A 16,702-nucleotide genomic window follows, 5' to 3' on the forward strand; every position below is an offset into this window, starting at 1 on the left:
AGGGAGAAAAGTCTCGCCTGTACCTCAATGGAATGAAGCAACATGTAGTAAAAATATAAACATCTGATATATAAATCTACACAGTCCATTTTGAGATATTGTGTAAATATAGATGCCACAAACAATACCTAATATACTTGCTTGTTAACATCATGGTAATGTTTTGTAACTAACACATATCAGTGACTTACCTGACAATTGCATTGTACATTCTCTAAGTTGCTTAATATGTATATTTTATTTCTTAAAAGTTCTTGCTGCTATGCCCAGGGTTATTAAACTCCAGATATACTAAACTCTAGACAATTTACATTAAATATATAAAAATGTTCCTGGACAGACAGGCCATCTCACTTTCCTCTGAACTCAATTTTCTCTAATATAAAGATTCTATCTACTCAATTATCTGTGATTCTAGTACAGGGAATTCATACATTCACACATTCACACACATGCACGTGCACACAAAATAAAACAATATCTGTAGGTAATTTTAACTAATATTTTTAACTGTTACTCCTCAACTATATGGCCAATTGGTATCTTTCTTTACAGTTGCAATGAAGCAGCCAAAATTATTTTTTCTACTTTATTTTTCTTATCACTTGTAATGGGAGTTTTAATGCGTGTAAGTATGGTTAACACGCAAACAAAAGAGACAAATAATATTTTAAATTTTTACAGCAGGAGAGTGGTTTCTGAGTAATCAAGAATTTTCCAAAACAAAATATACAGAATAGACTTCCTTTAGCACTAGATTGTTAAAGATAGTTATAGTCTCAGGAACAAGATTATTCAGATGATTGTCTTCCAGTCACTTTGCATTAAATTATAATACTTTAAGTCAGTTCCATTACAGACTATAAAGATAATTTTATAAGTTTATTACCTCATGGTAATTTATCTAATGATATATTTAATAGGAGAAATCTGACACCTATTAATCTGAAGGGAAAAAATTAAAATGAAAAAAATTAGTGCTATATTTAATCTGAAATGCATTGTTTTTTAAATTCTCTTAATTCAAGACTCCAGCATGATTTATTCATTACTTATACATAATTTCTGGGAAATCCACAAAAGATAAAGAGCAAACCCTATTATTTTATCAAAACAATGCTGTTGTTTAGACTGGGTGAGTACAAGGGAACAGAACTAAGAAGCATTGGCAAATGAGGATACCCCTGAGAAAGAATACTACCTTGGATTCCTCCTTTCACAAATATGAACTTCTTTGGTATTGATGGTACTAAGGGATGACATTTACAACTTTTTTGTAGCTAAGTTTCTGGGAAAGTATCACACAAACTCCCTCACCATCCCACCCCCATAGACTTTCATTTGTTGGTCTTTGAATCCTCATTCTTATGTTAGAAGACAGGAAAAATGCAAATGAGTTATTTATAAGAGCAAAATAAATATACCAATATTAAAGTTGTTTATAAAGGTCTTATTAACTGTACTACTTATTTCAAGTGTTTAAAACCTACAATTATGTAGGCAAGGAATAAAATTGGAGAGTGATATTTATGAAGACTGTGAGGATGCTTCAAAAGTAAAATATCAGTTTATTATTTTATCTAAAGTGAAACGTGCCTATTGAATTACGTTTTTCTTTTAACACAGTCATCTATATGATTGTTATGATACAGAAGGGGACTCTATCATCTCTAACCCCAACTACCCCACCTCATATACACACAACCTATCCACAGCTCACAACTTAGCAAAGTCTATGGAGAACTGTGTTAACAAGGACCAAAGAAGAGAACATTACAAATAGCTGATCTTACAACAAGACCACTGTTACAACATTATCTAATTCAGTGGGTTATAAGTGATGTCTTGTATTCCTTCTCCTTACCTAAAGTTTTAGTCAAATTATCTCAGTTAGAGGTATAAATTATACAATTATATTTAGACCAAAAAATTCCATGTGACACATGTATTTCCAGGGTGATCATTCTTACACATTTATATATCAATTATTTCTAATACAATTAGTTAATTTGTCACTATTATGCTGATGTACACATGCATCTATTTCAGAAGTCTTTGGTGCATAAGGTAACAATAAGTCATGCAAACACAATCCGAAGATGTAAGTTGGTGATTATGAATTACATCGCTCTTTCTAAGAGTTTTGTTTTCTTTTGTTTTTAAGACTACAAGAGTAAAAAAAAAAAGTACAGATAAATTTGAATCCAAATTACTTGCAGGTAGTGTTTTTTTCCTTTATGATAACAACTTAGTCAAATATTAAATTTCTAAGAAAATATTCTAAAAGTACTAGCAGTATCAAAGTTTCAGACTGATAAGCATTCTTTTGTATTAAACATAGTAAAACAATAAGAATGATTACAGTTTCCATGTACATTTCTGTTCTTAAAAGTGTTTACTTTAGCAATATGATCTGATATGAACAGAATGAAGTTTGAAAAATGAGAAGTTGTTGTGGTTGTTAGCTGGAAGCAGGGATGATTCGATTAATTTTATACAGGTGGTTGATGGTTGATGGAGGTGGAGGCATTTCAGGAGGAAGTTAGTATTTGGGAAAGAGACACTCTACCTGTATAGCCCAGCGAATTGTCATCGTTATCAGAGGTGGGGATTGGCGTCCCGCGGTCGTTCCCCCTCTCTACATCTTCAGGGTCTGTCGGAAACAACACCAGAGCTGCTGATGGGGTTACAGTAGTAACAGTGGTTGCCATTTCGATCACAGCATGTCCAGACACAAGTAAATCCACATGTGACAGAAAAACACACAAGGACAACACACAGCACGTTTCATCCTTGCCTCTCCTGGAGCACACTAAGCCCTGCGAAGGTCTCAGCACCATGGTTTTTACAGTTTCTACTTTTTCTCCTTAATTTCCCTAATTCTCTGCCCTGCCTGCACCTTTGCTGCACTTCAAAGCTGGCGAAGGGCTCCGACTGCCCTCTGTGAGGCCGCCAGCACGGACTGAGAGAGCATATGGAGGAGGGAGAGGGCAGGGACGCTGAATGCTAGCATTGCTAATGTTCTACCTTATTGTTAATCAAAGCTATTGACTGTGATCACTCCCCATCATCGCTTCATCTCCTGGTAATTACAGACTCCAGAGAGTCTGTACCTCATGTGAGGCAGAGAGGACGTGGGGAAAAATAGGTCTTGTCAAATAAGAGGGAGGATGATAAAAATGTCATACTTTTTTCTGAGAAACACGGAAGAAAGCAGTGCAACTTCACGTCTTTCAGAAGGCAACAATCTCTCATCTTAAAGGACTGATATAAATTTACTGCAGTGAATGCATGACTGAAACACATCTAACTTTGGATGTTTTGGGCTGGATATTTTAAAACATTCCAAAGTATTGGGTATTTTAAAACATTCCAAATTCCGTGTAAGTATTTTCATTCATCTATGCTTATTTTTCTTAAATAAAAAATGCATTTTTTCTGTTTTTCTTAAATTACACATTAATTTTCCTACGCAGATTTTTAGAGTGGAGGCTAAGCACAACAACACTCTAGTTTCCACATCCAGACTCAGAGTAGCAGAGGAGCAGTATGTGTGTATATAGAAGCTCAATGATACTACCAAATTTCCCCGGTGCACAATCACTCTACCTGTCATCTATATGTAAGACAAGTATGAGCAGTGTTTATAGGTCTGCTACTGAGAAGCAGATACAGACACAATAAAAACCAAGAGTGTACCTCCTAAATCGAATAATGTAGAGCCATAGGTCATTCAAGTTCTGATGTTCTGCGGGCTTTAAAGAGAATCACCTTTAACATTATCTACAGAGGAAAGATTTCTTGTTCTGAGCAGTGAAGAAGCGCAGATGTTTACTCGGTGAACAGTGTGTCACTTATGGATGAGCCAGTGAGTACATGCAGGTACTGCCCCTCTAGAAACATCACAGAGGTCATTAATTTTGTGTCTCCAGTAGCTAGGTCAACATATTTTGTCTTAGACACAGCTATTCAGGGATGATTTAGAAATTCTTAAAAAAGGAATAAAAAGACTAACATGAGTCCACTTGGTTTTTTCATGCAGCATATTTCCCCCCCTAATCTCCTTGCTTTCCCTCCTCCTTCCCACAAGTGCCACGTAATTATAATAACCTGGTGGTGTGGCTAAAACGAAAACAAAGAAGTTCAGATCTGTGCAGACAAAAGAGAAAAGATACTCATTCTTGCTTTATTCATCCTTGCCTCTCTAGTGATAGCTGTTGTCATTTTACCCTTAAAATAGATGCTGCAAGTGATAAGGCAGAAAAAGCATCCACTTTACCTTTCCGGTCTGTGAACTTATTACACGCACACGTTGTTTAGGTCAAACTTTTAAGTCACATCAATGAGAAAGAATGGGGAGCAGGCATTTGTGTGTGTTTTGAGGCAGTGTTCAGAATGTTCTGTCACAAGTCATCTTGCTCATGCAGACTAACCAAATATAAGAGGCTGTTGTAGGAAGATCATCAGCAATTGCTTGGTCAAATGCATGAGACGGCCTTTAAGAAAACCACCCTGCTTACCTACAATCTTGTTTTAAATGATAGAATGTGTTTAGAATCACTTTAATTTTATGAATTATTTTTTAGTAACACAATGCAGACTTTTAAGGGAAGTTCTACTTTTAATTTACAAGCAATCAGTTATTTAATGTGGACCCACACATTTCTAATCGTTCTGTTACAAATACAATACAGGTTCATCCAAATCCACAATATAAATTAAATCAGCGTGTCTACACAATATTACAAGACTTTTGGGATGAGGTTTTGTACCTTTGTTATTGAATTCTTCCTGAGAATGGGGATATTATTATGAAAGCAAGAGATGAGGAAAATAAATTTACTGTCATTTGAAATGAGATAACTAAATCATATAAAATAGATTTCCACCTGCATGTAACCTATCTTAAGTGGCTTATAAATTTGCTTCTCTGTTCCTACTCATCACCTTTCTGGCCCCTTCTTAGGCTCAGGAAAGAATACATTTTTGCATTAATCAATGAATCTTACCATATCTCTAAAGTCCATTCAATCTACCTTGTTCTGCCTTTAATTAATGATATGCTAGACCTAAAGGAAACAAAAGGTGCTATTTTTAGCTGCTTTGCTAATTTTTTTCTTTCTTCTCTTTCCTATCAAAAGATAACAATAACATGAAATAGCCACTTGAATCACTGCGACAGAGCTGGAGGACTAATTTAAGACCAGTCCAAAAGACATTTACTTAAATTTTTGGTTAAATAGCATTGATTATGCGAGCTATGGACTAGAAGATAGCGAGGAAGAGATTATTGTGTGTTTACCATATCTAAAGGAGGTCTTATATTCCAGCTCCAAACTTAGGGCTACTCAGGCCTGAATTGAAATAAGTTCAGCTGCAATTGGTAAAAGCTGCCATCCCATCTGGAAACACACTGGCACTAGTGGTGCTGGGTTTTATGTGTCTGTCACCCCCATTATAATCTAAATTCCTGAGGGTCAGGTATTCTGTCTGCTTCTCATCTGTGTACCTACCCACTTTACGTTGAATCCAAGATAATAAATAAATTAGTAAAGAGATGGTAACCAAGAATGCAAACCTTACTTAAGTGACAGATGCTCAATCTGAAACAATTGAAAAGGATGTAAGTTGTATTTTCTGCACCAGTATTACACGCAGAGTGGGGATAAAAAGCTTGCTATAAATAAACTCAAATGCTATTGTACATCCTATGTCCTCAAATCCATACAAACCAATAAGGCATCTTTCAATATAAAAAGGAAGTCTTGAATCATAACATCAGAGTCATTCAGAGTTGGAAATGGGTCAGATGGACCCCCAAAACCATCTTCGATGAGATGTATACACTCCTGTGAATTTAGTGGCCATTGGACCTTCACTGCTTTTCAGGGTGATCGATTCCAATTTTATAATTAAGTCTTGTTTTTTAAATTAGTTTTAAAAAATCTGTTTTCTAGATTTTCTATCCCTTGACTCCGAGTCTGGAGGAATGTATAGAACTAATGCCTCATCGATGACAGCTTGTTTCCCTCCCCATACTCCTTAAATACTTGTGTTTCACACGGCTCCAGATTTCATCCTGTTCTTTTCAATATGCTGTCTGTAGATATCTTCATCTGAGCCCAAGGCTTCGATTATTTTTCATAACATATGCAACTTGTACATTTCTCAATTGGATGCTCTACCAACAACCAGATTTATTTCCACTGGTGATTCAACTTCATGTAAATTCGAAGAAGCTTCACACTTTTTCTCACTCAACACTAAACTCATCAGCTTGTCTTCAACCTACTTCTTTCCTATAGTCCCTACCTATGTTACATATTTTACATAAATATTAAATATTTTAAGTATTTTACAATTCAGTAAAAAGTTAGCATCTGGGGTTAAAACTGAAGTCTGATCTATAGGCTTATTGTTTATAAATATTTTGCAACATGGCTTTATATATTTTTGTGTAGGGGTTGTATGCCATACTTAAACTTACAATATATAAGGTTATATGTGTATGTGTATATATGTACACACATAAATAAATTAGTAATTACATACATACATATATATACACACACAGTATATGAGTGGACAATCTTAAAACAGTCTTTCACATATATAATAACAGCAACAACTATAATAGGAAATAAACACCTATATCTTCCTTTACAATATAAATTATGTCTTCAAGGAAACTTTGTCTTTAAATATAATAATTCATTAAATGTTTGGGTTTTTAAACATTAATTATTTTTTAATTGACAAATTTAAATTAAGTACAACATGATGTTTTGAAATATGTATGTACACATTGTAGAATGGCTTAATACAGCTAACTAACATGCATTACCTTACACACTCGTCATTTCTTGTAATGAGAACACTTAAAATTGAGTGTCTTAGAGATGGTCAAGACTATAATACATTGTTATTAAACATAGTCATCATGTTGTACGATGGGTCTCTTGAATTTATTCCTCCTAACTGAAATTTTATGTCCTTTGGCCAGCATCTCCCCAAACCTCCACATCTATTAAGTGAAAAATGGTTGGAAGACAGCATATTTTACAGTGCCAAAGTATCACCTCAGGGGGTATTTGCTAACTTGGAAGTAAAAAATACACTTTGATAATTGATAGATCAGACAGTCATATCTGTAACTCAGTAATCAAACTTACTATCACTAATAGCAGGCAACTAAGAGTGAGAAGACCATTCTATAATACAGTATACAATATCAGCTATGAAGCCTTTCTGAAAAAAAATTGTTGATTGTTCAACGAAGACTTGAGATCCAGCTTAAAGTTTCCAGAAAAAATAACATACTTAGTTTTTAGGATACACATGTGGAATAATTCAGGCATGAGATATCATATCTCTAAATGATATTCAAATGGTTGAATAAAAACTATCTTGGGAGAAAGAGATACAGCAAATATGACATAACATTAGCAATCATTCAATCTTTTTTTTTTTTTTTTTTTGAGACGGAGTTTCACTCTTGTTGCCCAAGCTAGAGTGCAATGGTGCGACCTCAGCTCACCGCAACTTCCGCCTCCTGGGTTCAAGCGATTCTCCTGCCTCAGCCTCCTGAGTAGCCGGGACTACAGGCATGTGGCACCACGCCCGGCTAATTTTGTATTTTTAGTAGAGAGGGGGTTTCTCCATGTTGGTCAGGCTGTTATCGAACTCCAGGCCTCAGGTGATCCACCCGCCTTGGCCTCCCAAAGTGCTGGGATTTACAGGCGTGAGCCACCGCACCCGGCCCAATCACTCAATCTTTTATGAAAAACATTTTTCATGCAATGGCATTTCTCTTTCACCAGTGGTATTAAAATAGGTAATATTAGTTTTGTAGTACAAAGACTCATATATGCAGTAGCATTCAATCCATAGTAATTTAAATTGTTTATCATCCCATGGTAGCCAGTATTATACTGTGGAAATGTAGAATTTTAAATTGGGTTTGCAATCACAGCTCAAAACATCAGGGTTTTCAACCTTCTTCTTTCCTTCTGTCATATTCAGTTATGTATAATAAAAACAGAAAAGCTTCTTCCTCTTGCCCTACTTACTATAAAGTGTCAAGCTAGTTTCTTTATAGATTTGCATTATCACAGCGCAGAGCTTTGGCATTAATTGACATTTTAAAGATGACCATTAATAAAAGATTAGGGAAAAGCAAATGAATATAAACTACTATCAATATGAGAATTGTGTTCTACAAATTGGATCAATTCTCATCGATTCTTTCCTACTAATCAAGAGGAATGCATGGAAGGGGTACTTTAAATGGAGTACTGAGAACATTTAATTAGAAACCTAGGCAATGAATTATAAAATCAAATACAAAAAACCCCTGTATTTGTGAAGCTTTAAATTTGCATCAAAATTCTATAAGATCAAATTTAAGTTAAACTCAAACTTCTGCTTTAATCATGTATGGCCCAAATAATTGTTGAATGTACTTTATTATCTGTCCCATTTTTTTTGAACTGGGAATAAGGGAGAAATATAAGTTACGTTATAGAGATCGAGAGGAAAAAAAATCAGTAGGTGCTTTCAGGTGGTGCCTCCTTAGAAATATTTAGTAAGTGATGCAAATAAAGAAATACATTTACAATAGCTGAATAAATCTATGTACTGTAGAACATTAGATATAATATGTACGAAGTTAAAAAATTGCCACTAAATATTGAATAAACTATTTTTTAAAGCAGCAATATGAGAACAGAAAACAATGTGTTGCAATCATCTCCAATTTTGCTGCTATAAGAAAAATCAAGGTTGTTTCTTTATGTTTCTTTCAAAGATAGAAGAACCATGATTACAATGATCCCAGTGGACAATACTTGTTAGAAATTGTGTTTTGATAAAATAAACAAAAACATTAGCCTTGGTGTAAAATCTGTTTTCAAATAAAATGTTTAGTGACTGGATGGTTCTTTCAAAATTTGAAAACTTTGTCTTCCAATAGTTTTGAGAAAAGAAAAAAAGTCAGAGTAGTTTATTATTTGGATAAGCTGAAATAATCTTAATGGAGAGTAGGTAATTTTAAACTGTGGCCTGAGATGCCAGGACTGTACTAAATAAAAAAAAAAAAAAAAACATTTCACACAACGATCTCAAAATACATGTTACTGCTTTTTTCTCATTTTCTGGTTTAGGTGATTAGATAATTGAATGAATCAAATGTGAAGAAAAGGAAGTAAAACCTGTACTGATTATAATCACAAGTAATGTTTATATAATGCTTTAGTCTGTTTAATAGAACACATCATTTTATATGCATATGTGTTCTTATGTAATGCTTACAGTTCTATCATGATCCTAGCCATCATCATCATGATTCTCATCAGTATTTCCGTTTCCAAGATACTGAAACCGAATCTCAGAGTTCTTTTGCTTCTGTCATGCAACTAGTAAACAGTGGATCTGAAATTTGATTCTAAATCATTTCTGACTCCAAAGCACTCCACTTTTCACTACACACCATGACCTCCTTTTACTCATCAATCTAACTCTGGGAACTAGATGGAATTTCAATAGCATACAAACAATGGGACACCAGGTTAGTGATTCTTTTCTAGTCACTGAACAATAAGATTGGATAATTTCACAAATCTATTTCTGAGGTCCATTAAGCGTATCACCGGAACTTCTTCATGTGTCCTTTTACAGACAGAATAAAATAAAGTATTTAATAAGGTAGTCGGTTGTGTTGAAGCAAGAAATATACAATAAAATATTATTAAAATGGGGTTCCAAAGCATAAGGCTTTGCCCACAATGTTTTAATATACATTAATTTGGGGATCAAACTACTGACTGAAATCAAGAGACATTGAGTTTTTTTTTATTATTATTTATAAAAATTATTCTTCAACAACAAAGGCGCATCTTTTGGTGTAAGTTTAAGGGTGATTAAGACAGGGTCATGTCTTACCCATCATCCTATGCCTAGCCCTAACAGTGCTTAAGAACACAGTACACAATCAATACATTTTTGTTAAATGACTAGATGAAACACTAGGGCATAGTTTTGTTGGAATGAAGAGTTTAAGATGGAAGTAACTTTTCTCAATGAATGAACATGAATTACTTCCTTATTTGGGATGTTGTCATACACTTATCTATCTAAAATATTATAATCACCATAAATCCAATCCAGAGCTACAGTATGGTGAATTACTATTTCTAATAGAATAACATATTACTTCCTTTCTCTCCCCTGTAAGTGTTATGTATACATTTGGAAATAGAATCTTATTTAACTTAATTCAGGTAAGGGTCTTACTGATAAGAGTTTTTTTTCTTATTAAAGGGGATGATTAACAAACTGGAAATAAAGTGTAATAAATTGTGGTAATACTAAAAACTGAAAAAAATTATAGCATGAATAAACAAGGAAGATTTTTAAATATTGCCAGATAGATGAATTATATTTAAGTTTTACAAATTCCCTCTGATTTTAGGAACTTGTGATATAGATATAGATATAAATATAAATATAGATATATTCTGACTTGAATGAATGGAGTGCATTTTTCTGAGAGGCTGCTCTTGAAATTAAAGTGATATTATAACAAGTTGGAATTAACATTTCATTTGCTTATGTTACATTCTATTTTGAATCTCCAAAAGTGTTATAATTCTCAAGAAAGGTAGAATAACTATACAAAAATTGTCAAGTACAATTTGGTTTAAGCTAATTTGGGGTACATCTAGCTATACCTGGCTGATGAAATCTGACTAAATAAAAGACACCTAATATATATTTAAGCAAGAATATCAATAACAGATATATATTTTTTCTGCTATTATATATATATATATGTATATGTAAAACAATTCTGTTAACATAAAATACACTATTGCAATATTAGGAAGGTAAATTCATTAATGGATAAGGCTGTGACCCAGAAGAATATAAATGCCACAGAAGAAGCTATTAATTCATTTCAATTCAACTTAATTTGACTAAACAAGATAGAGTACCTCCTGTATGGAAATCATTCTATTGATGGAGAAATGTTCATAATTTTAAAACCATTTGTTTCCAGATCTCTCCTAGTGGAAACACTGACAAAGTAGATCTCTTAAAGTAATTGGGGAAATTATGCTTCAGTATGACACAACATTTTTTTTTTCTTGATGTCTGAATGTTTGGTTTAAGAAAGTCATGGAGGTTGTCATAGAAATAATGTGATGACTACCCCTTTATAGAATTAAAAACTGAGCCAATTGTCCGGTTGAGGTATGCATTTATTCAATATCCTCAAATCAAATCCTCAATAATATCTGATGTGACAGATACCTTGCTAGGTTGGAATTTAATCTGCAGAGATTTGCTGCCTTGAACTTTATCTGTGAGAGTTAATTTCCGGTCCATTTTACTAATACTTCTGGCTCTCTCCGTCTGTTGACTTTTTTTGTTATTCTCTCCACCCACTTTGCCCTGGTATTCAAAGGCGTTTCTTTTATTGTGCTTAGCATCTGCTACTGTTCCACTCCCTTCCAGTCAAAGCATACGGTAACTTCAACACAGGCTAATTAAATGGTGCTTGAAGTTAGTTAACAGGTGGTGTCCCAGCTGCTCTTATAGTATGAACAAACACATCCTACATTTTCAGGCACAAAAATGGCATCATAGCAATACCTAAATGAATGGAGTACTCTTTTTATAGCATTAAAATGATGGATGGGGAATCAGGAAGAAATAGACTCCCTTTTGCAGATGTAGCTACCTGGGTTTGAGGTACGGTGATCACATCTGAGATCTTAAGTAAAAACTGAGATCTCCTTATCCTTTACCCAGTGCTCTTTTATCATCGTAGTATATGTAAATTTATTGCCACTTCCCTTAAGTATGTTAATAATCCATGTGCATAATCACTGCTACTGGTTACTGTGTAGAATGATATTCAAGTAAGATTCACATATTTTGTTAAATTCAGCCAAAATATCAAATTATTTACTTGACATTTTGGAGTCACTACAGCTAAATATATGTTATCATTTATTTAGATAATCAATATAGTGTAATGCTTAGGAGCCACTAGCTAATCCTGTGACTTTGGGCAAGTTACATTCATTTATTTACATATTACTTATTGATTGACCTCAGTTTCTTCAACTATAAAATGTAAAATAATAGTATCTATTTCACAGGAGTCTGTGAGCATTAAATAAGCACTTATTTATAAAATCTTATGATAACCCTATATACCTAGTAAGAAGTTAGTAAAAGTTTGCTATTATTATAATTAATTCATATTACAAACCAATTTAAATGGATCATTTATATTTTTTAACAAGCAAAATCCTACATATTTGCCTCCTGCAATGAGAAAACGCACACTCTGTCTCTATGTAATTTGCTAATTGGGAGTTTATAGAAGAGAAAAAGTGAATAACGCATCAGTTAAAATTCAAGAGAAAAGTGAATTTTGAAAATGTCATTTTTGTCTAACTGTGTTTCTTCATATCTTCGCCATTGCATTTCCTTAGCACTCGTTTACACGGAATACCCCACTGAATCATTCAGGAAGTATTTCCACATACACAGCATGTCATCCTTATGGCAGACTACTTGAACTGCAGAACTTAGTTTGCCTAATTGCCTGGTTGCTTTGTGCTGATAAAGATGAATTCACTGAATTTTATTTCTTAAGAAAAATAAAACACACTTGATATTGAAATGACCCTGTAGATTTCTTCACTGTTAGGATGAAACATTTTTTTTCCTTGTCCAGTGATATTTCAACATCTGTCCAATTTCTTTTACTGTCTCCTGTAGAGAGATAGAAACTATGCTTGATGCATTGGAGGGTGGTGGGGGACATCTGAAGCATCTGCAGTTTGGCCCCAGGTCATGTGACGACTGCGATTCCTCCCCACCTGCCGTCCCTCGTGTGTCCTGTATTTTGCGGCTGTGACCATTAAGGGCACCTCTAAGGCTGCATTCACTCAACTGCTAAAGGGACACATTTCCTCTATAGTCCCTTCATTGTCTGCCTTTCTTAACCACAGTCACGGTTTTGCACTCTTCATTCTAATTGTGCTTTTGATTATTGGGGTCATTTTATTCCTTCAGTTTTCCTAAAGGTCACAGGGATTAGCTATGTCCAGTCGAGGACCAGAGAGCGCAGTCGAGGCTTACCCCCGATTCATTCATTTCCATTGATTTCCTCTCAGTGTGAGAGTGGCAGTGGTGGTTGCTGGTTTTTTTCTTTTTGTTTTGTTTTCTTTTCTTTTCTCTAGCTCTCATTTGATTGCACGTTGCACCCTCCCCCACTTCTCCATAGAGGGAAGCTGTTTGTAGCAATGGTTATGGCATAAGGGGTGTCGCTGCAGCAAATTCACACAGGTAGGGCACTGGTGATCAAATAAACTTGCACTTGATTCTTCTTCTCTTTTTCAGTTTACTTGGCTCACAGCCTTTGGACATTTCTATTTTATAACATAAAGCTGAATTTTAAAATGACATTCCCATTTCTTGCTAATTCAGTCTAATTTATTACACACATACTACATATACACTATTTATTATAATTATACGTACCACATATAACACGTTTTTATTTTTGTTTTCCTGTGTATTATTTGTTTTTACTCTGTGGATTCTCAGACTGACATTTGTGTTTTTTTGTGGGGATATCTGCCAGCCTTTATTCTCAGAAGGAATTTTATAGTGAGGTGATATGTTTCACTTACAAATATTTTTCCAAAAGAGACATTCTTATTGTAAATTAATGGAAATTTGTGAAACTTAAGAAAGTAAAATAGCTATTTTTAAGAAATGTGTTTATTCGTGTGCATGCAGAAGGAGTGAGGATTATGAACAAAAAACACACAAAATAACCCCAAATACCTTAGAAGATATTAGGTTATTTATGTATTTATTCATATTCAAGTGATAGTGGGGACCGTTTATATGTAAAAGTATTTTCTGGGCACCAATGTTTTTGGCTGATGAAGTCCATTAATTACTGGTGGTCAACAGTATAAAACACAGCAGGAGGCAGTCCTCTGTAAATGTTCCTTCTTCTGGGAGTCAAGTGAGATGTGACTAAAGTTGTTGAGATTATCAGAAGGAAGAAGATTTGAAGATATTTGAAGATATTGTACCAACTAATTTCTTCCTTCTGCACCCTCTGCTTTATAATTCATAATACACTTAATTGTATTATATGCAGTATATGCTCATCTGTAGATTCAGTAGCCTCTGCACATGTTTAGAGTGGACACAGCCTAGGTGAGTAGCAAATATAAGACTTTTTGTTCTAATGATGCAGCTCCTGTGTGAATACATTGATTAGCACATGTGTGGGAAATGGATGAAAAGTTTACTGTAGTAACTAATACTCTTTCCGTTGGCCTTTGATTACCACTTTTTAAGCGAGGTCAGAAGTTTTAAAGCATTCCCATTTTCCTGCAAAATGGGAAAAGAAACTGAAGTTTATAGATAGGGAATAAAAATCTGCTGAGTTCTATATATTGACAGAATTATGATAACTATGTATGAATATTTTAAGGAAATATGATAGAAATCATAAATAAATATTTGCAACTCTTGTTGATGGAGAAGACTCACAAAAGCAAGTCTCTGTAATCTGTAATCTGCAACATTTGGCATTTGAAAATGCCTTAGGTCTTCAACATAAACCTTAAAACTGTAATGCGGGAGTCAGAAATGGCCATAAGATTGACAGTATTTTTAACAAATGAATGGTCAGAGTTGCACTAGTAGTAATTAGTATAAATAAATCAAACACCTAAGAATGTGTTCCTCTTTTCTTAGATTATCTAGAATAAGACTAAACTATTTGTTAATGTTAATGTTAAACCTTTATTTTTGGAATGGCTATTTGGGTGCTTAAATATGATTCTAAAAATAACCCAACAGCCTAACACCTGGTAACCAAATTTGCCAAAAAAAATATAAATCTTCCATTGCTGGTAAAACTGCTTGCTTACCTATGATTCTGTAGCTTTTAGGTAAAAAATTCTCTCTAATTATACATAATTCTGGCAAAAACATATAGGTATAAAACATGAGAGTGAATGAAATAACAGGAAATAAAAAATGTGCCAAAGTGGTTACCCAATGTAGGGAGTTGACTGGTCATTATAAACATGATAACTGCACATTTTATTTCACAAGAGAATAAAAATATTGTTGTCAAACTTTGCATCAATCACATGTGTATTCAATTGACTATGCCATTAAGTATTCTGCTATATACTCTACTTGCAAATATACTATATGCATAATGAAATTTATCCCGAATCCTACCATAAAAACTTTTCAAATTTTGAGATAATAGCAGGTTCATATGCATAATATAGGAATATCTATTATACATTTTACCTCGTTTCCTCCAGTGGTAACATCTTGCAAAACTATAGTACAATATCGCAAACAGGATATTAACATTGATAATAGCAAGATAAAGGGTCTTTCCACCATTAAATGCGTCATTCATGCTGCCCTTTTAAGGCCCCACACACTTTCCACCCACTCAACCCCTTCCTATACTCTGACAACTACTAATCTATTATCCATATCCATATTTTTGAGAATTTTCTATAAATGAAATCATATAGTATGTAACTTTTTTGAGAATGACTTTTTTTTTTCCACTCAGCTTAATTCTCCAAAGATTTTCCCAGGTTTTTGCGTGATTCAAGAGTTCATTCCTTTTTATTGCTATGGCAATGTAGAGTTCCATGATATGGATGTACTAGAGTTTATTTAGCCATTGACCTGTTGAGGAAATTTGGGTAGTTTCCAGTTTTGCCTATTATGAATAAAGCTCCTATAAATATGTACAGTTTTAGTATTAAATATACATTTTCATTTCTCTGAGATAAATGCCAAGGGCATTTGGTAATCAATATTTAGTATTTAAAAGAACTGCCAAAATTGTTTTCCAGAGTGTCTCACAATCAGCCAATCAGATTTTAAAAGCCACACATATATTCACATGAAAGAAATGTCTCTGTAGCATTAGGATTAGGTTAAAGTTAAACCTCTGAGAGCTCTTTCCTTTTCTCCCTCTTTTCCCCTTGCTTCCTTTTTCCCCTACTGTCTACTCCCTTCCACTTTTTTTCCTCTCTTCCCCCTTCTCCTCTCCTTTCCTTCTTCTAAATCTTTCTTTTCTTCCTTCCTTTTTTTAAATCCTTCTTTTCTTTATTCATATGTGCATAGGAAATTTTGATAGATGGAATGGAGTACGTGAACCTAATCTGAGATTAAGAGGAATGAAGAATGCTAGAGCTTTGGATGTCCTTTAGAAACACTGAAATTAGTTTTATAGGCTTTTTAATATTTAATAATGTCATCTGATTCTCCTTATATTAAAAGGAAAAATATATAGTTGATATTACAAACAAAGAAAACGTAGAATCACCTTTATGATCCCCTTTTTCCATTAATAGTAGCAAACTAAAAGCCAAAAATAATAATCATTTAAGTATGCAAGATCCATCAGACAGAAATCTGTTATGTTGCCACTGTGAATAGCAATGTATCTTCTTAAAGAAAAAAATAATATTTTGTAGGTTATTATGCAGTGCAGAATAAAGTGTGTTTTGGACTATATAACTGCAACAAAAAATGTATGTTCTATAACTATAAAGACCTGGACAAAATTGCCTACATAAAATTGTTCTACAAAAAAGAGTTATTGCTTTTGTACATCCTA

At 33.8% G+C, this 16,702-nt stretch overlaps 1 protein-coding gene across 9 annotated transcripts in view; it reads right to left on the bottom strand.

The window, feature by feature from the left end:
• The window catches only part of ROBO1 (roundabout guidance receptor 1), a 1,183,344-nt gene that overhangs the window by 525,409 nt on the left and 641,233 nt on the right, over positions 1 to 16,702 (bottom strand). For 5 of the 9 annotated variants that reach the window (XM_054551657.2, XM_063721864.1, XM_054551658.2 and 2 more), the window contains exon 1: positions 2,570 to 2,960. The exons of 1 other annotated variant lie outside the window; for it this stretch is intronic. In XM_054551657.2, coding sequence (XP_054407632.2) covers positions 2,570 to 2,840 — 271 coding nt within the window. In that variant the 5' untranslated portion in view covers positions 2,841 to 2,960. Of the gene's footprint in view, positions 1 to 2,569; positions 2,961 to 16,702 lie in introns of those variants that run through there. 3 more of the 9 variants (XM_054551660.2, XM_054551661.2, XM_054551659.2) reach the window with 1 other exon arrangement.

This window comes from Pongo abelii, chromosome 2, assembly GCF_028885655.2.
Source record: "Pongo abelii isolate AG06213 chromosome 2, NHGRI_mPonAbe1-v2.0_pri, whole genome shotgun sequence".
NCBI lineage: Eukaryota > Metazoa > Chordata > Mammalia > Primates > Hominidae > Pongo > Pongo abelii.